Source organism: Oryctolagus cuniculus, chromosome 16, assembly GCF_964237555.1.
Source record: "Oryctolagus cuniculus chromosome 16, mOryCun1.1, whole genome shotgun sequence".
Taxonomy (NCBI): Eukaryota; Metazoa; Chordata; class Mammalia; order Lagomorpha; family Leporidae; genus Oryctolagus; species Oryctolagus cuniculus.
This window is the reverse complement of record NC_091447.1, coordinates 62,758,612-62,784,357: the sequence shown is the minus strand read 5'-3', so window position 1 is coordinate 62,784,357 and position 25,746 is coordinate 62,758,612. Positions and strand designations below refer to the sequence as shown.

Genomic DNA, 25,746 nt, shown 5'->3' with positions numbered 1-25,746 from the left:
ATGGCCCAAGTGCTTGGAGACCTGGAGGAAGCTCCTGGCTCCTGGTTTCAGATCGGTGTAGCTCCGGCCGTTGTGGCCAACTGGGCAGTGAACCAGCGGATGGAAGACCTCTCTTTCTCTCTTTCTCTGTCTCTTTCTGCCTCTGCCTCTCAAATAAATCTTTAAAAAAAAGTTCATGGAACATGTGTGTAATGAAAAACGTATGTATGTACTTCAAACATTTTTTGGCACCAAAAAATAAACTTTTCATTCCATTTTCCCACAAACATCTCAAGGCATCCTCATGGATCAGAGATCAGCAAATGACAGCCCGGGGTCCAAATCCAGCTTGGCACCAGGGTTTATAAATAAAGTTTTATTGGCACACAGCCATGACTGTTCATTGACATGTTGTCATGGTTACTTCTACAAAGGCAGGGTTGAGCTGTTGCCATGGAGACCGTATGACCTGCAAACACCACAAGATTTATTATCTGGCCCTTTGCAAAAAAAAAAAAAAAAAAAAAAAAAAAAAAAAGGAAAAAAAGTATACCAGCCCTTGGCATGCTTGGTCTCATTGTCTAATTTGCCATTTTCACCTGTGCTACGCTCACACAGTTCAGCATCCCCTAAATATAAAAAGATAAGCAAGGAAGTGGCCCCTATCCCCCAGCGGTGAACGCCTGTGGTTAATTTTTTCATTTTTCCAAGGATGGGATCAGTGCTCCAAAAACAGAACTCAGGGGACTTCCAGAAGTCCGTGGAAAAATGGAATGAAGTTTCTTTTGGGGCAGAAAAGGAAGCGGAAACGCATGCTCAATTTTTTTGTGGCACCACATTTCCCGTGAACTTCTCGTAGGCATGGATTCCAACAGTTTTGTTTTTTGTTTTTGTTTTTTTTGCACAGCAAAATCTTTTTTTTTAAGAAAAAATTTATTTTACTTGAAATGAGGAGTTACAGAGAGGGATAGGCAGAGAAAGAGAAAGAGGTCTTCCATCCACAGGTTCACTCCTCAGATGGCCACAACAGCTGGAGCTGGGCCAAGCCCAAGCCAAGAGCCCAAAACGCTGAGTGTCCCACGTGGGTGGAGGGGACGAGCCATCACCTGCTACCTCCCAGCTCCTGGGCTAGCCGGCGGCTGGACTCAGGAACAGAGCTAGGACTAGGACCAACCTAATTCAGTGCCATCGAAAATGGATTTGTAAAAAGCAGACCCTTTGGGAAAGTGGCCGAGGACGGCTCAGGTGCTTGGGCCCCTGCGCCCACAGTGGAGACCCAGATGGAGCTCCAGGCTCCTGGCTTCGGATCCGCTCAGCCCTGGCTGCTGTGGCCATTTGGGGACTGAACCAGCAGATGGAAGACCTCTCTCTCTCTCTCTCTCTCTCTCTCTCTCGCTGTGCCTTGCAAATAAATAAAAATAAATCTGAAAAAAACCCGGGAGACCCTTTAAAAAGACACTTGGGTTCATGCTAGCTTTGGAAACCTAAGCCTCCAGGGACAGCGAACAATCTAGGGACTTGCAAGGCGTAAGGACCCGGCTCTCCCTCACTGCATTCCTGTGCTAATAACAGCCCGCCCCCGACGGGGCGGAGCCGTCTGGACTGGGCGGAGCCGGGGGCGGGGCGCTACTTCAAGAATGATCCCCACAGACGCCCAGGCGCCCCCTGAGGATCTCTTTTGCTAGCAGCGTGAATAATTGAGGTGGCAATCAGGCGGAGAGGAGCCGGTTCAGTACAAGCACTGCAGCCCGCACGCCCCCTCCCCGCAGCCCCCTGGCAGGAGCAAGTGACAAAAGAGAGAGAATCTTTTCCTACCCCACCCCCCCAGCCCTTTCCCCTCCGCTCAGGGGCTGGGGCGGGGGGCGGGGATCTCTTTCTGAGAATCCAGCCCTGGCTCCGCGCCGGGAAGTCACCGCGTGGAGGAGACAGAGAGACATCTCTTTAATTTCCCTCCCTTAAGGGGCCAAGGGGGTGGCCCGCTCCGAGGGGTGCTTCCTGGACCGGGAGCCCCCGCTGGAAGCTATCGCCGATGAACGAGCTGGGTCCTCCCCTATCTCTTCCTCATAGCCTCCTCCTCCCTCTCCCTCTCCCCCTCCCTCGCCTCTTTAATTTGTTTTGCTTTTGGCCAGCTCGGCTCAGTCCACCTTTGTGGGAACACACACGGTTGTTCCCAGCCCTCTCTCCTCCCTCTCCCCCCCCTCTCTCGCGGGACCAGCCTCCCACCCCCACCCCTTTCCCTTAAGTGAGCCATGGATGCCTGCGTGGCATATGCCTTGGACCCCTGGGGGCTGACGGCGTGGGACCCTCGGGACGCCCGGAGGGCTTGCGCTGCTGCCCAGTAGACAGGTGAGTGGGGTGCCCGGAGCTACTAGCATCTGGGATCTTTCCCAGCTCCCCTTCTGAGGACAAATCCTTGTTAGCGGTGGTGGTGGGTGGCTGGGTGAGTGGTGGGTGAGCAGGGTCCGCGCCCCCCCACCCCCTACCCCGGGTCAAATTCCACTTTTTTTTCTGTCTTCAACCACCCCTTTTCCTTTTTAGGGGTGCATCACGCGCCGGCTTCTACTTGTTTCTTAAGGATCCATTTTCTTCCAACTTGCCCTTAGCATCCATTTGCCGGGCTGCCCACCCCCCCCCCCATCCCCCCCACCCCCCACCAAGCAAGCCACCTGCTCCTGGACAGGGGGCATCTTCCCAGTCGGAAGTCAAATTCTACTTTTCAGGCCGCCTGAAGGAGGGGAACGGATGGAGGGGCGGGGGTTGGGACTTGTGTAGGCCCCCAGCTCCCTCCCGCAGCTTAGCGGACCCCAGAGAGAACTTCCCGCGCCGTCCCGGATCTCCTTTCCTGCGCCCCGCTCAGTGCCGCGTGAACGCATGGGGTAGAGAGAGAGGTGGCAGACGCGGTTTGTGGGGGCGTGGGGGACCATGGCAGGGCCTCGGGAAGTCCCCGGGACCCTGCAGTATTGAGTGCAGGCGCCCCTCCTCCCTTTTTTTTCCCGACCCGAGTTGTCTGGGGGGAGGAGGTGCTGAGTGGGCCCCCCTCCCTCTCTCAGGGTCCCTCCCCCCTTTCCTTCAGTCTCCCTCCTATCTGGCTGCTGACGGCCTCATAGGTCAGAGGCTGAGACCAGCTGTGGGGCAGACTTGGGGCACCTGCTCAGGTCCCTCCTCACCTCCCCCCCCCCCCAAGACTGATCTGAAAGCTGAACCGGCCAGAGGGAGGCCAGAGACTTCTGTCTACCCGCGACACCTCGCCTCTCCTCTTCTCAACACCAAAGGTGCCTTGAAAAGCTTTCAGCGAGGTCTCCAAGGTGGCCAAGTTCAGGGACGCCTTCCCCGGGCACCTTCCCCGGGCACCGCGCTCACCCAATCTGGGGCCACCTTAGGGCCGTGGTAGGCATCGCGGCTCCCCTACAGCCGCCAGCAGCTCTTCTCTTCCCATGGGGTTTCTCGGCCCGCTCCTGCACCCCAGCACCCAGGCACCCCGGTACCCCAATCTCAGGCTGCAGGAATTACCCTCCCACCCCAACTCCGTAGTCTCAGGCGCTGGCTCTCCCCCAGGGGGCGTTTTCCCTCCCGGATGCAGGCATCAGTAGAGACGATGAAGACTTCAGCTGAGGCCTGAGAGGTAGGGAGCGGCCCCTAGGGCTCAGGCTGCACTTGATATTGGACGTGAACCTGCAAAGTCCTTACGGAAGTTGAAAGCTCGGATCTAGAGGGTTTTATTTATTTATTTACTTTTTTTTCACCCCAATGAGTGCCAAGGGCAAGCCACATTCTATTCCTGGATCTTTCCGCTGGGGTTGTCTTCACTAACACAGACAGGCAGGGGCTCGTGGAGAGAGGATTTTCCTGGCTCCCCCCCAGGCAAGGCCAAGTTTGTTGGACAGAAGAGGAGGAGGGGGAGGAGGAGGGATGATTGATTGACTGGGACAGGTAGGAGGAACCATTAAGTGCAGCTTTTTTTTTTTTTTAAAGATGTATTTATTTATTTGAAAGTCAGAGTTACAGAGAGAGAAGGAGAGGCAGAGAGAGAGAGAGAGAGAGAGAGAGAGAGGTCTTCCATCCACTGGTTCACTCCCCAGTTGGCCACAATGGCCAGAGTTGCGCCGATCCGAAGCCAGGAGCCAGGAGCTTCCTCCAGGTCTCCCACGTGGGTGCAGGGGCCCAAGCACTTGGGCCATCTTCCACTGCTTTCCCAGGCCATAGCAGAGAGCTGGATTGGAAGTGGAGCAACTGGGACTCAAACCGGCCCCCATATGGGATGCCGGTGCTGCAGGCGGGGGCTTTACCCGCTATGCCACAGTGCCGGCCCAACATGCATAATTATTTCCATGAACTCTTAGAAGACTCCTTATAGGCATGGATTTTCACTTTTTTTTTTTTGTCATTGTTTCTGCACAAAAATAAATGCCTGTGGCGTCAGCCCGTGGTGCAGTGGGTTGGGCAGCCGCTTGCTACGCGCACTGCCTCTCACTTGTGTGAATGGTCGCTCTCCGGTGCGGTTTAGGGAATTAGGATAATGATTCGGTGCAGGTGCAATGGGTTGTGGTCTTCTGCTAATTGCCCGACCATGGTTGGTTGAATCCTTGGGTGTGGAACCTGGAGATATAAGACAGGCATGGGGAACATCCAGCCCGCGGGGCCGTGCAAGACCCGCGGAATCATGGGATCTGGCCTGGCAGGGGGGGGGACCCAGAACTCAGTCCGGCCAATGGGCAGGCTGATTTTTCAGTGGATCATTTTGTATGGCCGGAAATGATGTCACTGACATCCACGCGGCCCTGGGCACCTCCAGGTGCCTTGACAAAACTACACGTGAGGAAACGGTGGCTCAGAGAGGTAGAGCCACTGACCCAAGGTCATACAGCATAAGGTAGCAGATCCAGTGCCCAGGCGGGGCCGGGGGGCAGAGATGGAGGCATTCGCCCGACAACGCCGCTCAGTCATTGCTTGGTTGGTGTGGTGGAGGCGCCCCCTTTGCAGTGCCTCTGACCAGGTAGACCTCTGTCCTGTGACCAGGGGAGGCCCAGGGGCTGGGGGTAGGGGTGAGTGTGCGGTGCAGGCACTGGCCGAGTTTTCTGGAGGAATCCAGTGGTTGCTTTGGAGCTGGGAGAGGGAGGAGCATTCAAGGAGTGGATTCAGGGTTGTCCGAGGGCAGAGGGCGTTAGGCAGTGAGGAGCAAGGGCGGAACCCCTTCATGGACCCCTGGGAGGGACCCCAAAGGACGGACAGTCGAGAGTAACCTTGGGTGGGCAGGTGGACGTTCCCGTGGGTGGTCCATCCGCCTGGGGCAGTGAGGATCCCTGCACAGCCAGGGGAGCACCGCAGAAGGAAGGAGCCCAGGTTTAGGTCTCTAGCAGATCTGACCGCGAGAGGGCACCTGTGAACACCCGAGTCAGCGCACACGCTTCTGCTCAGAGCTCTCTGCGTCTCCCGTCTCACTGCCGCCTTTCTCTCCGAGGCTGCTGAGACCCTGCCCTCGCCGTTCACTCCCGTCATTCGCACCATCGCGGGTTGCGCTGGCCTCCTCATTGCTCCTCCTTGAGCACACCGGGCGTGCCCCAGCCACAGGGCCTTTGCACAGGCTGTTCTGACTTCCTCGGAACTGGTTCCCCTGGCTGTGCCCTCTCGCCTATGTCAGGCCTTTACTGAAATATACCTTTCTTAGGACGTCCCTTGTGGCCACCGTAGCTAAGTGACAGGCAGCTTCCCGGTCCCCTGTCGCCTTGATCCTGCCCCACAGCGCCCCCTGCCGGGGAGTCTCCCCTCCTGCGTGTGTCTCTCCGCGGAAGCCACAGGCCGGTGGTCAGGGAGAAGGGCTGGGCTGGGTTTATTCCCCAGCCAGGCGTGGACTTTTCCAGACCCAGGGCCCCGTGGGTTTGCTGCTCTCAGCCATCTGGCCTGGCGGTCTCGTTGAGCTCTGTTCCGTGTCTGTGGAGCCCCAGGCGATGGCCCTGGCTTCGTGTCTTTGGTCACCTTGCTCTCTGCTTGGCTGTGCAGAGATGTGGCAACGGGAGGGGTGGGGGGAATCTACGTGGTCTGGAATGGAGTGGCCTTGAAATGTGGCCTGAATTCACACACAAGCCTTTACTTCTGCCTATTGCCTGGATCGATTTACTTATTTATTTGAAAGAGTTACAGAGGGAGAGGAAGAGATGAGAGAGAGAGAGAGTCTGTCCACTGGTTCACTCCCCTGGTGGCCTCAATGGCCAGGGCTGGGCCAGGCTGAAGCCAGGAGTCAGGAGCTTCTTCCAGGTCTCCCACGTGGGTGCAGGGGCCCAAGGACTTGGGCCATCTTCCACTGCTTTCCCAGGTCACAGCAGAGAGCTGGATCGCAAGTGGAGCAGCCGGGACTGGAACCGGCGCCCATCCGGGATGCTGGCGTCACAGGTGGCAGCTTCACCCGCTGCCACAGCGCCGGCCCCCACTTAAGAGCTTTTAATGCCAGGCAAATCCCTAACACTTGCCTGGTCCCTGGCTACCGGCAGCAGACACTGTTTGCCCAGGGCCCGGAAATCTCTGTTTTCTCTCGGTCCCATAAAACGCCCACTGGAAAGCGACAGGTGCATTTGCAGGCCGACAGGAAGTGGTGTCCGGGTTCTCTGCTTCCTGTGCCACACTCTGCAGCTCTGGGTGCAGCCGAGAAAGCTTTTTTTTTTTTCCTTAAAGGTTTATTTATGTGATGAAAGCATTTTCATGGGTCTGAGTAACACCTCTTTTGCACAGGGCTGGGTTAAGAGGTTCCAGTACCTGGGCTCTAAGCAGGTGGAAAAAGGATCAGAGAGCGAGTGCAAGACGGGGGGAGAGGAAGAGAGGAGATGCGATTTCAAGCGTAGATGCTCTTTTTTTAGCTACCTATTTTTTTTTAAAGATTTATTTTCAGGGCCAGTGCTGTGGCACAGAGGGGTAACGCCCTGGCCTGAGGCGCCAGTTCGAGTCCTGGCTGCTCCACTTCCGATCCAGCTCTCTGCTATGGCCTGGGAAAGCAGTGGAAGATGGCCCAAGTGCTTGGGCCCCTGCACCCACGTGGGAGACCTGGAAGAAGCCCCTGGCTCCTGGCTTCGGATCAGCAGAGCTCCGGCCGTTGCAGCCAATTGGGGAGTGAACCAGCAGATGGAAGACCTCTCTCTCTCTGTCTCTGCTTTTCTCTCTGTGTAACTCTGACTTTCAAATAAATAAATAAATCTTTAAGAAAACAAAAAAAGATGCCATTGGGACTCCCGCGTCCCACCTCGGAGGGCCCGGGATGGAGTCCCAGCTGCCTGCTCATGCTCCCCCTGGGTAGGGCAGCAGGGGGAGGGCTTGAGGACTTGGCTCCCTGCCACCCCCCACCATGGGCACCTGTCTGGCCCTATTTGTATTTCCTTGGAGGAAAGACATAGGGCACGCAGTTGGGATATGGTTCCGCTCATGGGGCCTGATGAGCCCATGTATCTTTCAACTTAAGTGGCCCATTTTTTAGTCATTGTCCTCGGTCGTCACTGCTGGTTTCACCTGTGGGTGGTGAAGCCTGGTGCTGGGCACAGCTGCGGCAGGGGAGGGCGGTGTTGGTCATGGAAGCCTCCCTGGCCGGCGCCGCGGCTCACTAGGCTAATCCTCCACCTTGCGGTGCCGGCACACCGGGTTCTAGTCCTGGTCGGGGCGCCGGATTCTGTCCCGGTTGCCCCTCTTCCAGGCCGGCTCTCTGCTGTGGCCAGGGAGTGCAGTGGAGGATGGCCCAGGTGCTTGGGCCCTGCACCCCATGGGAGACCAGGAAAAGCACCTGGCTCCTGGCTCCTGCCATCGGATCAGCGCGGTGCGCCGGCCACAGTGGGCTGGCCGCGGCGGCCATTGGAGGGTGAACCAACGGCAAAAGGAAGACCTTTCTCTCTGTCTCTCTCTCGCTGTCCACTCTGCCTGTCAAAAAAAAAAAAAAAAGGAAGCCTCCCTCCTCTCTCCCTGTCTAACCTGCGGTCCCTCCCTCCATGCCCAATGAGTCAGAGCCATCTCCAAGGATGCCCTGAGGTTGCCATAGCAACAGACTGGTACAGCTTTGGTGATGGGGGTCAGCCTCTCTCTCTCTCTCTCTCTCTCTCTCTCTCTGGCATGGTTTTCACATGGACTCGGGAATGCGAGGTGGATCCACACCGTACCTGGTGTGGGATTCTCTGCTGTGGCGCCGCCGCCGCCGCCGGTGCCGGTTTCCATGGCTGAAGTTTCCGCACTGTTTGTTTTCTTCTGTTTGCTTTTCCCCCTCATTGTCTGCTGGCTGCTGTTGGGCAACAGAGGGAGGGCGAGGGAGGGAGCAGGACACCTGGTGCCAGGGACCCACACCTAGCTGGGGGGCGCCCCTCCCCCCGGGTGTATACCCATGGGGCAGCTTGCAGAGTTGGCCCCATCCTCCTGTCTCAAGTCAGTGGGACAGCTGACAGCCGGGGCTGGGCTGAGGTCGCTGACCTCTCTCATTGATTCTCTGCGTTCATGAGAGCTGCATTTGTGGGTTCAACCAACCAACCATGGGCCAAAATATTTGGAGAAAAAGAAATTGCACCTGCATTGAACGTGTGCAGACTGCCTCCCCACCCCACCCCCGGTCACGAGTCCCTAAAAACACAATAGAACAACCACCTACACAGCGTGTCTATTGTACTACACATTATGAGAGGGCTTCCAAAGAGGTTCATGGAGAATAGAATCAAAAGATCAGTTGATTCTGGTGCAAAAAAAAAATTTGGAAATCCACACTCATAGCTTTTTCACGATACACACTTTCCACAAAGTCTTTTTGAAAAAGGGTTATTCGTTTACTTATTTGAAAGGCAGTGCATCAGAGCTGAGAGGGGGAGGGAGCAAGGGAGGAGATAGAAAGAGGGAGGGAGAGAGGGAGAGAGAGAGAGAGAGAGAGAGAGAGAGAGAGAGAGAGAGAATTTTCCATCTGCTAGTTCACTCCCCAGATGGTTACAACAGCCAGGGTTGTGCCAGGCTGAAGCCAGGAGCCAGGAGCTCCATCCGGGTCTCCCACGTGGGTGCAGGGGCCCAAGCACCTGGGCCATCTTCTGCTGCTTTCCCAGGTGCATCAGCAGGGAGCTGGATCAGAAGTGGAGCAGCCAGGACTCTAGCTGACGCTCTCGTTTGGGAGGTGGGTGTCACAAGCAGTGGCTTAACCCTTTGTGTCACAACATTGGCCCTGCCATGAACTCTTTAAAGATCCCTGGTGTAGAACATCTAGAAATGATTTAAAATGTACTGGAGGAAGCGGGCACTTGGAGTTGTCACTTGGGGTGCCCGTGCCCCGTTTCAGAGTGCATGGGTTTGAGTTCTGGCGCTGCTTGTAACCCATCTTCTTGCCAGTGTCCCCCTGGGAGGCAGCGGTGATGGCATGTGTGGCTGAGGCCCTGCCACCCACATCGGGAGATGCACGTTGAGTTCTGGGCTCCTGGCTTCAATGTGACCTACCCCTGACTGTTGCAGGGATTTGGGGAGTAAACTAGTGGATGGAAGCGCTCTCTCTCTCTCTGTCTCTCTCTCTCTCTCTCTCTGCCTTTCAGATAGATAAAAATAAAGTTTAAAAAGTTTAAACTATATACAGGAGGATGTGCGTAGGTTCTATTCAGTGCACCGTTTCTAGAAGGAACTCACACATGGGTAGGTTTTGGTCTTGGCCAGAGTTCCAGGAGCCCATCTCCCATGGACACCAAGATGGCTGTCCTTATTATCCTCATGTTGTGGGAAAGAAAGCAAAACCTCGGAGATCTGAATAATTTTCTGAGAACCCCAGAGCTATCCACCCATCAATCCACCTGTCCATCCACCCACCCATCCACCCATCTACCCATCCATCCACCTGTCCACCCGTCCATCAGCCATCCATCCATCCACCTGTCCATCCACCTGTCCACCCATCCATCATCCATCCATCCACCCATCCATCCATCCATCCATCCACCCATCAATCCACCTATCCACCCGTCCATCATCCATCCATCCACCCATCCACCCATCAACCCATCTACCCATCCATCCACCTGTCCATCATCCATCCATCCATCCACCTGCCCATCATCCATCCATTCATTCACCCATCCATCCACCCATCAACCCATCCATCCATCCACCCATCCACGCATCCATCTATCCACCCATCCATTCATCCACCCACCTGTCCATCATCCATCCATTCATCCATCCATCCATACACCTGTCCATCATCCATCCATCCATCCACCTGTCCACCCATCCATCTGCCCATTCATCCACCTGTCCATCCACCCATCCACCCATCCATCCATCCACCCATCCATCCATCCACCCACCTGTCCATCATCCATCCATTCATCCATTCATCTATCCATCCACCCACCCACTCATCCATCCATCTGTCCATCCAGGCAAGAATTACCTCAGATGCTGGAGACTCAATGATAAATGGAACAGACGGGGACTCTTACTTGTGGGGAGCTGACACCCTGTGTGTGTGTCAGGGGGGGAACGCTGTGACCCCAGCCCTTAGAAACGCCCCGAGGAAGTCCTTGCAAGAGGCTGAGACGGGTGCACCTGCCAGGGTGTCAGATTGGGCAGGATGGCCTTGAATGAAATGTAGCAGCTGGCCTCTTGGAGACTTGGGGAAAAGCACTCACGGAAGAGAGACTAGCAGGTGCGAAGCTGAAGTGGGGAGGGAGAGGAGGAGGCCAGGGGGACCTGGAACCCACTGGACAGAAAAGAGCAGGGGAGAGGAGAGGGGAGGGGAGGGGAGGGGAATGAGACTGTCCCACAGGACACAGATTTTATTCCAGTGTTCCAATGCCAGTGACAGTGCTGGCTGACAGAGAGAGAGAGAGAGAGAGAGAGAGAGAGAGAGAGAGAGATTCATTCCCCAAATTCCCACAACTGCTGGGATTGGGATTGGTTGGGGATCCAGGTCTTTGTGAGTGACAGGGACCCAAGTCCTTAAGCCACTGCTGCTTCCCAGGAAGCTGAAGTCAGGCGCCAGTGCCGGGCACTGAGCTCTGGCCTGCTGATATGGGAGGAGGGCGTCCTAACTGCTCAGCTCACTGGCTGCTCTTGGAGTCTTTCTTTAACGTGCATGCAGTGAGACTATTTGAGGGGGGAGGTGAGGAGGCGGAGGGGACAATTCCAGGAGGTAGAAGCATGACCTCACTGTAAGGCTTGGCTGTGGCATGTGTGAGACACTTGTCTCTCTTCTGTCCTCAGTTTTACTTTCTGTCAAATGGGAAGAAAATGCCTTTTTACCCCCTTTTCTTCCCGGCATCATGGGATACAGTTTGGCAGCATACGAAACACTTGATACATGCACTATTGAGAGCGGGGTTTTGGGGCCAGTGCTGTGGTGCAGCAGGTAAAGCCACTGCCTGCAGTGCTGGCATCCCAGATGGGTGTTGGTTTGAGTCCTGGCTGCTCCACTTCTGATCCAGCTCCCTACTAATGCGCCTCGGAAGGCAGCAGGCGATGGCCCAAGTGCTTGGGTCCCTGCTGCTCATGTGAGAGACTCTCAGAATGAGTTTCCAGCTCATAACTTAGGCCTTGCACAGTCGTGGCTGTTGTAGACATTTGGTGGAGTAAACCACAGGACAGGAGCTTCCTCTGTTTCTCTTCCTCTTAAACAACTAATATTTTAAATTTTAATTTATTTGAAAGACAGAGTTGTAGAGAGAGGTAGAGAGAGAGGGAGAGGATTTCCATCCGCTGGTTCACTCCCCAGATGGCTGCAACGGCCAGAGCTGAGTCGATACGAATCCAGGAGCCAGGAGCTTCTTCCACATCTCCCACGTGGGTGCAGGGGCCCAAGGACTTGGGCCATCTTCCACTGCTTTCCCAGGCCATAGCAGAGAGCTGGATCGGAAGTGGAGCAGCCAGGACTTGAACCGGCGTCCATAGGGGATGCCAGCTCTGCAGGCGGTGGCTTTGCCTGCTACGCCCTAGCGCCGGCCCCTGAACTTGACCACTTTTTTGCCTTCCTGGAGCTCGCAGGACCCGCAGGTCTAGAGGAGAACGAGTGGGCAGATCTGGGCCGCCCACTTTGCAGAGGGCAACACCAAGGCTCTAAGAACTTCTGCCTGCCAGGCTCTGAGGCTCGCACTTAGGGGAGGGAACAGGTGTTGGGCAACACGGGCTCCTGGCCGCTATCTCTGTCACGTGGCCTCCGTTGCTGGGCAGATTTCCAGGGCCCCAAGTTGCTAAGGAACCTGCTAAACCCTGGCCTGGCTAGGGATAGGGTGGGTTTTGCCTTCCTGGGGAGGAGGGCGGGGCAGCCTCTTCCCATCTCTCCCCGTCACCTCTGCTTCTGCCTCTCCCTCACTCTGCTTCTCTCTCCCTCTCCCTCTCGCTCTCTCTCGCTTCCTCTAGCTTTAACTCCACTGGGCTGGAGACAGAAGACCCTGGGATTTCTGAGCGAAGCCCATGGTTGACGACGTCCCCCTGGGTCCCCGACCCCATGCTGTCCCCTCCCAATTATTATGACGTCACCCTGCACGGCCGCGCCCTGGGGCCCCCACGTCTTGATGACGACACCCTGGGGGGCCCATGGCCCCAGTGGAGGGGGAACAGCGGCTGCAAGGGGCACCCTCTGAAACGCCGGGGGGGCGTGGTCGACCACCGAGATGTCATCTTGGCTCACCAGGCGCACAAAATCCACAGCACACCCCAAGCCAGGAGAAAAGAATGGGAGTGAGTACAGACACGGGTGGGTGGGGGTGGGGGACAGGCCGGGGTTGGGCAGGCGGGGCTTGGGCAGGTGGGGCTCAGGCTGGTGGGGCTCGGGCTGGCGGGCAGGTGGGGGTCGGGCAGGCGGGGTCGGGCAGGCGGGGGTCGGGCAGGTGGGGCTTGGGCAGGTGGGCAGGCAGGGGTCGGGCAGGCGGGGCTTGGGCAGGTGGGACTCGGGCTGGTGGGGCTCGGGCTGCCGGGCAGGCGGGGGTTGGGCAGGTGGGGGTCGGGCAGGTGGGGCTTGGGCAGGTGGGGGTCGGGCAGGTCAGGGCTTCAGTCTGGCCAATTCCATGTGTGGATAAAGCTCTTTAGAATCCCTGTCTGGCACTTGATTGATGCCTCCTGCCTGAAGTGTCCAAACAGCTCCCCTACCAGCCCCGGGAACCCCAGAGGTGCCCCAACAGTACCGTGTGAGTGTGTAGCAGAGAGGCCCCTCCTAGGGGCGCTGTGAGGGTCCTCGTGGGCCGGCTTGGTCCCTGGCTGACACCCCACTTCTGCCCCCAGCACTGGGTTTAAATCTGCAGAGATAGAAGTTTGTGTTCCGGGCAGAGGAAGGAGTTGGGAAGAATGTGATTCTCTGGTTGACTTCTGGGGGCCCCCCTCTCTCTAGGCCAGTGACCCCAAAAGTGGTAGGAGACAGTAGGATGGCAGGTTGGGGGATCTTGTCCATCTGGCTGTGCCGCGGCCTCCCTGTCTGTCCCTCACGGTGAGGTCGCTGGGTGCAGGCTGTGTGAGGATGGGATGTGGGTGGCGTGAGGGTCACCAGGCCCCCCAGTCTGGGCCTCCTCCATGGCCTTCTGTGCTCAGCGGGACGGCGGTTGCGTTTTTCTATGCCTTTTTTTTAACCCCTCACAAGCTTTTTCGGGCAGAGGGCAGAGCTGGGGACCGCCGGGAAGGGGGCTGCAGCGGGAGTGGACACGGACAGGGTTCAGGATAGGGGTCCCCGGCATCTACTCTCCCACCTTCTCCGCGTGGAGACGTCGGTTCCCAGCACCCAGTGCGTCAGACTGGTCTCATCTCCCTTTCTGCCGCCGAGGGAGCCCGAGGGGCGCAAAGTGGAAGGAAGCTATGTGACTCAGAAAGGCTCAGCACGCGGGGTCAGGTGCCAGCAGCCCGGCCTCTCGCTGCGTTCTCGCTGAGGTTCTACTGACACCTGGTGGCGCGTTCTGGCACTGCAGCGGGGGCCGGGTGGTGGCCCTAATCCTGTTAATCTTCTTTCCTCTCCATCCACACACTCCCTCACTCCCTCATCCATCTTTCTGTCTATGTGTCCATCCGTCCACCCACCCATCCATCGTTCGTGTTCACATCCGTCTTCCCACTCATCTGTCCACACACCTGCTACCCGTCCATCAATCCATCCACCCATCCATGCACCTGCTACCCGTCCACCCATCCCTCCCTCCCTCCCTCCATCATTCCTTGAGTGACCCAGGCACACCTGTTGCCTTCGGCTCCAGTGTTGACCACGGTTCCTCCATTTTTCTCTCTCCAGGACCGACCTTCTCTCTCCTCTCCCTTCCCCTGCCTCCAAGTATCTAAACTCTCCCCCTGATCTCTCTCTCTTTTCTTTTTTTAAAGATGTATTTATATGAAAGGCAGAGTTGCACACACACAGAGAAGGAGAGAGCAAGAGAGAAAGACAGAGATAGAGACACACAGAGAGAGATTCTCTATGCACTGATTCAAATGGCCACAACAGCCAGGACTGACCAGGCCAAAGCTAGGAGCCAGGAGCTCCATCTGGGTCTCCCACACAGGTGCAGGGGCCCAAGCACTTGGACAATCTTCCATTGCTTTTCCAGGTGCATTAGAAGGGAGCTGGATCAGAAGTGGAGAAGCTGGGACTCAAACCGGCGCCAGGGAAAACCAGTACTCATTAGGTACTTACTGGACACGAGCCACAGCTCTAAGCACTTTGCCGCTTGCTGGGGCTCTGTCCTGCATCGGATTCTGCACTGTCCTCTGTTGTTGGGTCAAGACTGGAGGCTGGGAGAGCAGAAGTCATTGGACAGTGGCTGCCTGGGATTTGAACCCAGTGCTGCCGGAATCCAAAACCTAGACTCTCACTGCTTTGGCCAAGGAGCGTGGACAGCAGAATGTGGCATAGATTTTGCTTCTTTGTATGACTCCCACAGTGAGAGAATAGAAGGCCCAATGTGTGTGTGTGTGTGTGTGTGTGTGTTGAGAATTGGGGTCCGTGGCTTACGGCACCAACTCTGCACTAGCCTCCCTTCCACGGTCAAACCCGGCCTCGGTTTCCAACTCCTGCTGTCTTCTAGCACCACACACACACACACACACACACACACACAAAACTTACCGTGTTTTTATGGTTGTGAGCTCCAAACTTCTTAAACTTTTAGAAATTATTTTGTATTTATTCGAGAAGATCCTATGTGCTGGTTCAAGCCCCAGATGCCTACACCCCAAATCCTTGCCACCCACACGGGAGACTTGGATGGAGCTCCAGGCTTCTGGCTTCAGCCTGGCCCATCCTGGGCCAAGGTGGGCATTTGGGGAGGGAATCCATCCATGGGGAGCGCTCACTCGCTCGCTCTCTCTCTCATCGCTCTGCCTCTCAAATATATAAAGAAAAATTTAAAAAAAGAGACCATGGACAAGAGGGCTGGGAGGACTATATTGTGTTTTATAAGAGCTCTTTTTTTCTGAAAATGTTCAGATACACCAAGGATGGAGGGAAAAGCATCACACTACCATCACACTGTTGGTTAATTGTTAGGATTCTTTCAGGCTTGTGTCATATGTCCATTGTGTCATATGTCCATTTTCCTCTTTCTGATTTCCAGAAATGGATTGGTTAATTATTATTATTTTTAAAGATTTTACTTATTTATTTGAAAGTCAGAGTTATACAGATAGAGAAGGAGGGAGAGAGAGAGAGAGAGAGAGAGAGAGAGTAAATGGCCACAACAGCCAGAGCTGGGCTGATCCGAAGCCAGGAGCCAGGAGCTTCCTCTGGATCTCCCACGCAAGTGCAGGGGCCCAAGGACTTGGGCCATCATCTTCTGCTTTCCCAGGCCATAGTAGAGAGATGGATTGGAGGAGGAACAGCTGGGACTTGAACTGGCGCCCATATAGGATGCCGGTACTGCAGGTGGCAGCTTTACCCACTGTACCACAGCGCCAGCCCCAGGTGATTATTTTAAAAATATTTATTTATTTGAAAGAGTGATGGGGAGGGGGAGACAGACAGACAAACAGACAGACAGATACAGAGAGAGCTCCTATGTACGGATTTCCTCCCCAAATGCCCACCAATAGTCAGGGCTGGGCCAGGCTGAGGCCAGGAGCCAGGAGCTCCACCCAGGTCTCCCACGTGAGTGGCAGGGCTCTGAGTACTTGGGCCATCACCTACTGCCTCCCAGGGTATGTGTTAGCCTGGTTGTTAAGTCGCCTGCCTCCCAGGAGCCAGGTATTTTGCACATCAACTAAGACGCTGCTTGGGATGCGTGGCTCCAGTCCTAGCCTCTCTGCCTTGGATCCAGCTCCCTGCTAATCTGTATCTTGGGAGGCAGCAGTGATGGCTCAAGTGCTTGGGCCCCTGCCACTCATGTGGGAGACCCGGATGGAGCTCCTGTCTCCTGGCTTCAGCCCCAAGCTAACCACAGACATTGTGGGCATTTCAGGAGTGAATCAGTAGATGATTCTCCCTCCTTCTCTCTCTCTCTCTCTCTCTCTCTCTCTCTCTCTCTCTCCCCCTCCCTCCCTCTCTCTCCTTCTTCTGCCTTTCAAATAAAACAAACACAAATGAAAAAATGCCAGAGATGGAAGTTTGAATAAGTCTGGGGATTGAACCAACTGCAGGTGTTACATTGTTGCTAACGTGCACCAAATACTCCAGTCTCTGTGTTGATTGCAGATGTAGCTAAAGCAAATAGAGTTTTTCCTTGTTACAATTCCCTAAATGCCACAGTGTAGCAGCTGTTTCCACAGTGTATCCTAGGTGATCTAGAGATTAGGTTTAAAACCGGAGTGGGAGGCGGCCACATAAAAGGGCCCGTGTAATCATCTCATCTGGTCCTACCAAGGCAACCACAGGTGGGACTTTAGATCCAGCCATCGACAGCTGGCTGGTGTATAAGCTGCGAATTCCGTGTGGCCCTGGGCAGGACACAGCTTCCTCAACGCCTTCCTCCCTCTTCCTCTCTTTCCCTCCCCTACTTCTCCCTTCTTCCCTCCTCCCTCCTCCCCGTCATCTCCTTACCTCACAAATATCGGGGACCCCGCCTCTGTGCCAAGATTCCCCCCTGCAATCACACAGGCCCACGGTTTATGGTGGTGGGGAAAATCAGAATTATATGGAACTGTTGGTTAAAAAAAAAATCTAACCTGGAGCCAGGCATCTGGGGCACCAGCATCCTGGATCAAGAGCCTGGTTCAAGTTCTGGCTCCAGCTCCTGTGCACGCCCACCCTGGGAGGCAGCAGTGAGGGCCCAAGTGCTTAGGGCCTGCCAGCCACGTGGGAGACCCCGATGGGGCTCTGGGCTCCCAGCTTTGGGCTCTTGTGTGTATTTGTAGAGTGAACCAGTGGGCCTTTGCACTGTTCTGGAATATTCTTTTCCTGCAGAGATCCACAGAACTCCCTTCCTGTCTCCTTGCCTTGAGGGGTTCCTCTTCAAGTGACCACCCCATTTAGAACCCAGCCCCTTTATTTTTCTCGTTAGCACTGAGAACCAACTCAGAGTATTATGTACCTGGCTCTTTATGTTGTTGGGATTCTGTATTCTCATTTTTGCCTGGCTTGTTCTTTGCCGTGTTCCTAGCTTCTAGAACAGAGGCCAACAAGCTACAGAGACCCCGGGCCCCCATCCAACCCCAGGTACACCTGCTGTCACCTGCAGTTCCCAATGCTGCCCACTAGGTGGTGATGTGGCTCCCCAAAACTGCAGGCTGAGACGGTTTCTTTTATATTTTTCAGTGGTTGGACAAAATCAAAAAAGCATTAAAAGTTGCATTCACAAAGTACTTATTTGAAAGGCAGGGAGGGAGATAGGGAGAGAGAGAGAGGGAGAGAGAGAGAGAGAGGTCTTCCTTTTGCTGGTTCACTCCCCAAATGCTTTCAACAGCCAGGGCTGGGTCAGGTGGAAGCCAGGAGCTCCACCCGGGTCTTCCACGTGGGTGCCAGGGGCCCGAATACTTGGGCCACCGCCTGCTGCCTCCCTAGGCGCATTAGCAGGGGGATGGATTGGAAGCAGAGCAGCCGGGCTCCTCCCAGGACTCCTATATGGGATGCAGTCCCAAGTGGCGACTTCGCCTGCGGCGCCACAACGCCCACCTCGAATGACAGTCCTGGGGCCTTCAACGCTCAGCGCCCAGAAAGGTTTTACCGAGATGCAGCCCCGTTTGCGGAAGCGGTGTTTGTTGCAGCTGCTCTTGGCGCGCCTGGCCCTCACACCTGGAAATACTTCATCAGGGACCCTTTCTAGAAGAGGTTTGTGCACACCTGGGCTGCACCAGCCCGGGGCGGTTGGTTAAATGCCCAGAAAGCAGGCCACGCCCTTCTCCCCTGCGTGCAGCCACCAGGACCGACCAGCAGGGGGCGCTGCGGCTCTCTTGCCTCTGGTGGTACCTGGCCCCAGGGCAGGAATCCAGGTCTCCTGAATCATCATGGCGTCTGTGTCTGTTTCTTCTTACAGGTGTGGGAGAGGCTCACAGGGAGGGAGTAGGGGCGGGAGGGTGGGGCTCCGGCTCGGCTAGGGGCGGCGCTGACCGTCTGGGATAGCCAGTCTGGGATAGGGTTCAGTCTTCTTGTGCTGCCGCTGGTGGAAGAAGGCAGGCAGGGGTCCCTCCGCCCTGTTGTGCCTCGATTTGCCCATCTGTGGAGTGGGGCTAACCTACAGGGAGGAGCCTCAACCCCCTTGGCTGCACAGGGAGCCGCCCGAGCCGGCTGGGCCTACACCTGCGCCCTTGCTGCTCGCTCTCTGGGCCCGTGCTGCTCCCTGTGTTTCCAAGGCCTTTGTAGCTGCTGTTCCTTCTGCCCAGAATGCTGTTCCCGAATCTGGCTGTCCGATATCCACCTCCTCACAGGAAACCCCCTGTCCCCTGGGCCGTGTCTGACTTCTTGGGGGGTGGGGTGCAGGTTCTGCCTCCACTCCCCGGTCCCCAGGGCTTAGAAACGCCTTGTGGTGCAGTGTGCTAAGCTTGCCACTTGGGGGCGCCACCATCCCACACGGGAGTGCTGGTTGGCGTCCTCGCCGTAGTACATCAATCACTAAGCTACCTGTCAACCATCCATCACTTATGTATTGAACGATCATCTTTGCATTTATCAATCAGCTATCAGCTGTCATTTTTGTATCATTCATCACTTGCTTATCTGTCAGTCAGCCTCTGTCACGTGTGGATCATGTATGGATCTGTAAGTCACCTTTTAGGAATCGTTTGCTGATGGATTGCTCGGCCTGGTCATCCATTCATTGAGAGATGGAGGATAAGGCCTTGGCCCCCCACCGTCTGCAAGGTGCAGACCCAGGCCCGCCCGAGAGAGAGAGAGAGAGAGAGAGAGAGAGAGAGAGAGCGCTCCAGTGCAGGGCTGAGGTCCCGAGAACCAGGAGCGCCCAGGGGGCCACAGGAAGCGGGGGGGGGGGGGAAGGAGCCCAGTGCCACGTGGGGTGAACTTGGCCTTCCACGCCTTTGGGTCTCTGCAGCCGCCAAGGGGGATGGGGTGGGGGGGCTTCTGCTCAGGCCCATGCACCAAAGCCGCGACACCTCCCTCCGCACCCAGGGAGCGGGTGTAGGCGGAGACACGTGGGCATCCATGTCCGTGCACCAGCTGGTGTAGACGGAGCCCTCCCAAGGAGGGTGGCCCAGCCCTCTGGTGGCTCTGACTTTCTCCCCCTGTAAGCATCTTGACCTTGACCCGACCTTGAGCTGTGCAAGTACAGAGCCTCTGGCCCACCGCAGCCCCCAGGCCGGCGTGGTGCCAGTGCTCGGTTCGCTGTGGGCGCCCCCTGAGTGCTGAGTTGCAACCCAAAGCCTGGGTGAGGCGCCAAGGTCGGGGTTGCCCGTCAAGCAGGTGAGCGATGGGTGGGTGGGCAGGAGAGGGTGGGTCCCGGCCGCGGAGCCCAGGGCGCCCTCGGCTGGCCTACAGCCACACACAGACCCACCCGAACCCTTAGGGTCAGGACCCGGAAGAAGCCCTGGAGATTTCCGGCTCTGGGCTCACCAGTCACATGACCACGCGAAACCGCAAGGGCTGCTGGGGATTGTAGTCCGCCCCCCACCCACAGCCAGGGCCAGCCAGGATGATGGCTGGCTGACAAGCTGTGTGTGCCACGGGGCTCCATCCCCTTGCAGACAAGGTCAAGTGCACGGTCAGGTCTGTGTCTCCTGCCTTCCCTCCGCCTCCCCCTCGGAGTTCTCCTCCTACCCAGTTTTCTTGGGAACACTTTCTGGGTTAACTATTCTTTAGACAGTTTAAAAAAATTTTTTTTTCTTTTTAAAGGGAGCTCTATTTTCATCGGAGGCAGGGGCTGTGGGTGAGGCTGTCACAGCACATTTCTGTATTTTTTGCTTTGGTCTCAGAGCGCCAGGATGCATGGTGGGAGTCTGTCCAGCTTCCCTGGGGTTGGTGAATTTGGAGCCCATAAGAGCTGTGTTTTTTTTTTTTTTTTTTTGCCTGGGAAGCAGTTTTTTTCCACCAGCTAGCCAGTTCTTCTCTTCCTCTCCCAACTTGGAGGTTTTTCCAAAGCTCGCCGGTGAGAAAATGCTGAGGTTGGCGGCTCCTGCTGGCCCGGGCAGGGAGCCGCTGGCTCCTTCCTCCTGGGGGTGGGAGCCAGGCTGGGGCCTAAGCCCCGCCCCCTCATCATCTCCCAGGGCAGCTTGCTTGGGCGCAAGCCTACCTGCTATTTGTTGATTTTTATTATTATTGTTGTAAAGATTTATTATTTATTTGAAAGGCAGACTTACAGAGAGAGAGAGAGAGAGAGAGAGGTCTTCCATCTTCTGGTCCACTCCCCAAATGGCTGCAATGGCTGGGGCTGGGCCAGACCAGGAGCCAGGAACTTCTTCCAGGTCTCCCACGCAGGTGCAGGGGCCCAAGCACTTGGGCCATCTGCTGCTGCTTTCCCAGGTGCATGAGCAGGGAGCTGGATCGGAAGTGGAGCAGCCGGGTCTTGAACCGATGCCCCTGTGAGATGCTGCTGTCACAGCCTGTACCGCAACACCGGTTTTTTGAAGTCCTCCTGGTGTGCATGGATTTCACAGTGCTTTGCACCCCCTCTCCCTTCCCTTCCCCATGCACCTTGCCTGCTGTTTTATGGGAGGCTGGAGCACAAACAGATGCCCTGTAGCCCCCGGAGCTGCAGGCTGTAAACCCATTGTCAGAGGCAGGTGCCCATTTACTGTTTAATCCTTCAAGCTCCCATTCAATCAACGCAGCAGTGCCTACCTTCCTGGGTGTGGCCGTGTCCCCAAACAGGGGCAAGTGCTAGGGTTGTTGCCCCAGGGGTGTGGATGCTATCGGGAACCCATGTTGAGAGAGCAGTGGGAAGCCCTAGGCTGGCTCTGTGGAGTCCAGGAAGGCTTCTTGGTGGAGAGAGCCCTGAACCCAGCTGGAAAGGACGGTCGGCCCAGGGGTATCAGTCAGAACACTTTTTTTTTTTTTTTTTGACAGGCAGAGTGGATAGCGAGAGAGAGAGACAGAGAGAAAGGTCTTCCTTTGCCGTTGGTTCACCCTCCAATGGCCGCCGCGGCCGGCGCGCTGCGGCCGGCGCACCGCGCTGATCCGATGGCAGGAGCCAGGAGCCAGGTGCTTTTCCTGGTCTCCCATGGGCCATCCTCCACTGCACTCCCTGGCCACAGCAGAGAGTTGGCCTGGAAGAGGGGCAGCCAGGACAGAATCCGGCGCCCCAACCGGGACTAGAACCCGGTGTGCCGGCGCCGCTAGGCGGAGGATTAGCCTAGTGAGCCGCGGCGCCGGCCTGAGAACACTTTTAGTTTTAAGAGACAAAGAAATGTAATTCCAACAGACCTGGGTTGCAAAGGATTGAGGGATTTATTGGCGTAAGTTGTTTGAAATGTGGGTTTCAGGAATGGCTGTATCCAGGAGCTAAGAATGAATCCCTGGTTTCTGATACACGTTCAACATGAGGCCGTAAGTACACAGCAAATGGCAGAGACAAGCGTCCAATCCCTCCTGGTCTGACCGGGTCCCACGCTGTGGGCATTAGTAGACACTGGCTCGCCTTGTTCAATACTTATTTTGCACCGACATCACTGGGGTTGTGTAGACTCCCTGTGGTACTGTGATGTAATGAGAGCTATGGGGGCCGGAGTCGTGGCTCAGTGGGCTAAGCTGCCCCCCATGACACCCGTGTCCCATATCAGAGTGCTGCTGGTTTGAGTCCTGGCTGCTCTGTTTCTGATCCAGCCAGTGGCCCAAGTGCCTGAGACCATGGGAGACCTGGATGGAGCTCCTGGCTCCTGGGCCAGTCTCAGCTCCAGCTCTTGTGGGCTTTTGGAGAGCGAACCAGTGGATGGAAGACCTCTCTCTCTCTCTCTCTCTCTCCCCCTCCCTCCCTCTCTCCCTCTCTCCATCTCCTTCCTTCTCTTTCTCTGCTGCCTTTTCTTTCTTTTTTTTTTTTTTAAGATTTATTTATTTACTTGAAAGAGTTCCAGAGAGAGAGAGAGAGAGAGAGAGGTCTTCCTTCCGTTGGTTCACTCCCCAGTTGGCCGCAATGGCTGGAGCCGCGCTGATCCAAAGCCAGGAGCCAGGAGCTTCTTCGCGGCCTTCCACGTGGGTGCAGGGGCCCAAGGACTTGGGCCATCTTCCACTGCTTTCCCAGGCCACAGCAGAGAGCTGGATCAGAAGTGGAGCAGCCGGGACTTGAACCAGCACCCATATGGGATGCAGGCACTGCAGGCGGCGGCTTTACCTGCTATGTCACGGTGCTGCCCCCCACGTCATTTTAAAGAGACACGTCACCATTGCTGGGTCAGGGATTTCACCAAGGGAATTCCATGTATCCGGGCACAGCCGAAGACCCCTCGTGGAGGCTGCGCCGTTCTCCACTCCCACCCGCAGTGGGTGGGATTCTCCTGGTGGGCCCCTGGCCCTGCCCATTTGGTAGGTGACAAATGACATCTCGGGACAACCTTAATTGCTCTTCTCTTATTAAGAGTGCAAATGGCCCCCTTGTCGTCGGTCTAAGCACCACCTGTATTTTGTCAGGCCCCAGGCGCACGTGGTTGTTCTAGCACAATGGCTCCGACTAATCTATCCTGAAACTCGGCTGCCCCTAGCAGTGAGCACACTCTGATCTTAGTTGGACTTGATTTTTGGCAGGAAGTTGGCATCCTGCCCCGTTCAATTTTTAATCCAAATGTCCAAGATCTCAGCTCAAATGTCACTTCTTCGGGGCGTGTGTGGTGTGATGTCGTCTCGTCCCACCTGGCTCATTCACGTGTCTTCTGCCATCGTAGCCTCCACACCATCATCTGCTCCCCACCAAGCGGATTTCAAGTCCTGGAGCGCAAAGGCGCGTGAGAAACAGGGCATCATGCGAGTTCCCGCGGCAGGGCTGTCAAACCGGAGGGCATCTCTGGTTTCCTTTGGAGCCAGAAATTCACGCTGAGAACACTGAAGAAGTTAACCCGTCTGTTCCCCTTCCTTCCTCTCCCACCCACCCACCCGTCCACCCATCTGTCCATGAATGCATCCATCCGTCCTCCATGAAGTCCTACATACATCCTCCCTTGTATTTGACCAGCCACACATCCACCCATCGGTCCATAAATACACCAGTCCATCCATGTATCTAATCACCCACCCACCCACCCATCCATCACCCGCCCAGTCACCCACCTAACCCCTCACCCTACGATATCAAGCACTTGCTATGTGTCTTGCCCCCACCCCCCAACTTGACCCTGCAAACACCAAGAACCGGGGCCACGGTTTCTGATGGTGGAGTCAGGTAGGGAGCAAACTCAGGGCAGGCTCCGTGGTGCAGACCAGAGGCTGAGCAGAAGGGGTGAAGGGGGGGGGAGGATGGTAGAGGGGGGGACGGGAGGGGAAGGAGGAGCCAAGCCTTGGGCTATGGGAGGAGGATTTCCAGGGCTCCAACAGCTGATCAGAGTGTGGGGGACAGGAGGTTGGAGTTGGGGTGGGGGGCGGGGCATGCTAACCTCGCTCAGGCGCGCGGCAGAGTGTGCCCGCGTGTGGCCGATGGTGCTTGCCTGGCGCCCCTCCTGGGCAGCACGCGGAACTTATTCACGGGGGGGGGGGGGCGCAGTGACGCAGCCGGGGTCCGGAGTCTCCCGCAGCCGCCGAAGAGCGGTGACTGCTCCAGGGTCTGCAGGGAGAAGGGGGAGGAGTGGATACGGGGCGGGAGGGCAGACGTGGGGGATGTCGGTTGTGACCCCCGCCGCTCTGAGCGGCCAGGGGGCTCCCTTTCACTGTCAAATCTGAAGCCGGATTCCACGGCAGCCCCCAAATTTAAGTGGCTAAAACATCGCGAGCTTTAGGCATTCCTTTTGAAAGCCTGGGGTGTGGCGGGAGGGGGACAGCTCCCAGGTGCCCCCAGCAAGCACTGGGACATTGGGAAAAGACCTGGTTCTTTCCATTGCAAACATAGAGCTCTTTTATGCATTTAGTAATTCGTCTGATATTGTTGTGAGGGTTCATAGCGCTAAAGAGACGTAGCTTCTGCCCTCATGAAGTCTAATGTGGAGAAACAGGCAGATAAAAAGACAACACATGGAGAATTGTATTTGGCTGTGTCTGAAAGAAAATGCTACCATGACCAAAGCGTGTTGTGGCCAAGGTTGGCTTGGCCCTTCTTTCGTGGTCAGGCACAATATGGCTGCTGTGGCTCCAGACACCACATCTGTGTTTCACACAGGACCTGAAGGGTAAATGACACCCTGGAGCCCTTATGTTTTCACGGGGGCAGTATGGTTCCCAGGGATCCTATCTCCTTGCAAAGGAGGCTGGGAAAGGTAGTTCTGTTCCCGCTGGGCCCTGAGAGGGAGAGAAAGAACTGAATTCTTCATGTTACTTCTGAGACGGCCCAGGACAGGTGTCAAGTGCAGCACTCAGAACACAGTAGGAGCTTAATCATTGCTGGGCAAGGTGTGAGACAGTGGGGTCTCCTGGGACACGGGTGTGGGTAGAGTTTTGAGGGGAACTTGGACGACGGTGGGTGGATGTAGTCGGGTTCACATGGCCACCCATGGCTCAGTTCGCTCCACACACACCCTGCGTATGCACGGTTCCTGGTCTGGGGGAAGGGTGTGGGGGGGGGGGAGGAGCAGCGGCAAGGGGGGGGGGTCCTCAGATTCCCTCTTGCAGAAGCGGAGACCTCGTCCCTCTCCCCAGATTCCCCGCTCTCTCTCTGTGCCCAGTCCATGAGCCACACCTGTCTGCTTTGCCTCCTAACATACCCAGAAGTCACCCACCTGGGCCCCCCATCAGCTCCCACCTGGATCAGTGCGGTGGCCTCTTCCTGGTCTCCCCGCTTCTGATCCCGTGTCCACCTGTGCGCGCCTGGGACGGATGACCTCCCCCAAAGGCTCCACCGTGAGCCGCACACCAGGTGAGGCTGCCCCTGCCTGCTTTGCTGTGCACACCAAGAACTGCTGCCGCAGGGCCTTCTCACATGCTGTTCTTGCAGACTTTTTTAATGAGTTATTTTATTTGAAGGGCAGGGTGACAGAGAGAGAGAGAGAGAGACAGAGAGAGAGAGGCAGGCAGATCTTCCATCTGCAGGTTCACTCCCTAATAGGTACAATGGCTCAGAGCCAGGCCAGACTGAAGCCAGGACCCTGGAACTCTATCAGGGTCTACTATGATAGGTGGACCCATCTTCTGCTGCTTTCCCAGGCACGTTAGCTGGGAGCTGGATTGGAAATGGAGCAGCTGGGACTCGTACCGGTGGGGACAGCCGTGTGCCGGTTGCAGCTAAAGCTGCTACATCACAGCACTGGCCCCCAGTTTTTTTTTTTTTTCTTTAATGGCTACATTTCTCGTTGCCTTAGAATCTCTGTGTGGATGCCACCTGACCTGGGAGACAGCTCTGAGCGTCTCCAGATGGCACGCCACATCCC

General features: G+C 56.2%; 1 protein-coding gene across 8 annotated transcripts in view; it reads left to right on the top strand.

The window, feature by feature from the left end:
* Positions 1-2,024: 2,024 nt before the first annotated feature.
* The window catches only part of CACNA1A (calcium voltage-gated channel subunit alpha1 A), a 209,231-nt gene continuing 185,509 nt past the window's right edge, over positions 2,025-25,746 (top strand). For 5 of the 8 annotated variants that reach the window (XM_070058404.1, XM_070058405.1, XM_070058406.1 and 2 more), the window contains exons 1-2: positions 2,025-2,325; positions 12,319-12,639. In XM_070058404.1, coding sequence (XP_069914505.1) covers positions 12,407-12,639 — 233 coding nt within the window. In that variant the 5' untranslated portion in view covers positions 2,025-2,325; positions 12,319-12,406. The remainder of the gene's footprint in view (positions 2,326-12,318; positions 12,640-25,746) is intronic. The other 3 variants (XM_070058409.1, XM_070058410.1, XM_070058407.1) reach the window with 2 other exon arrangements.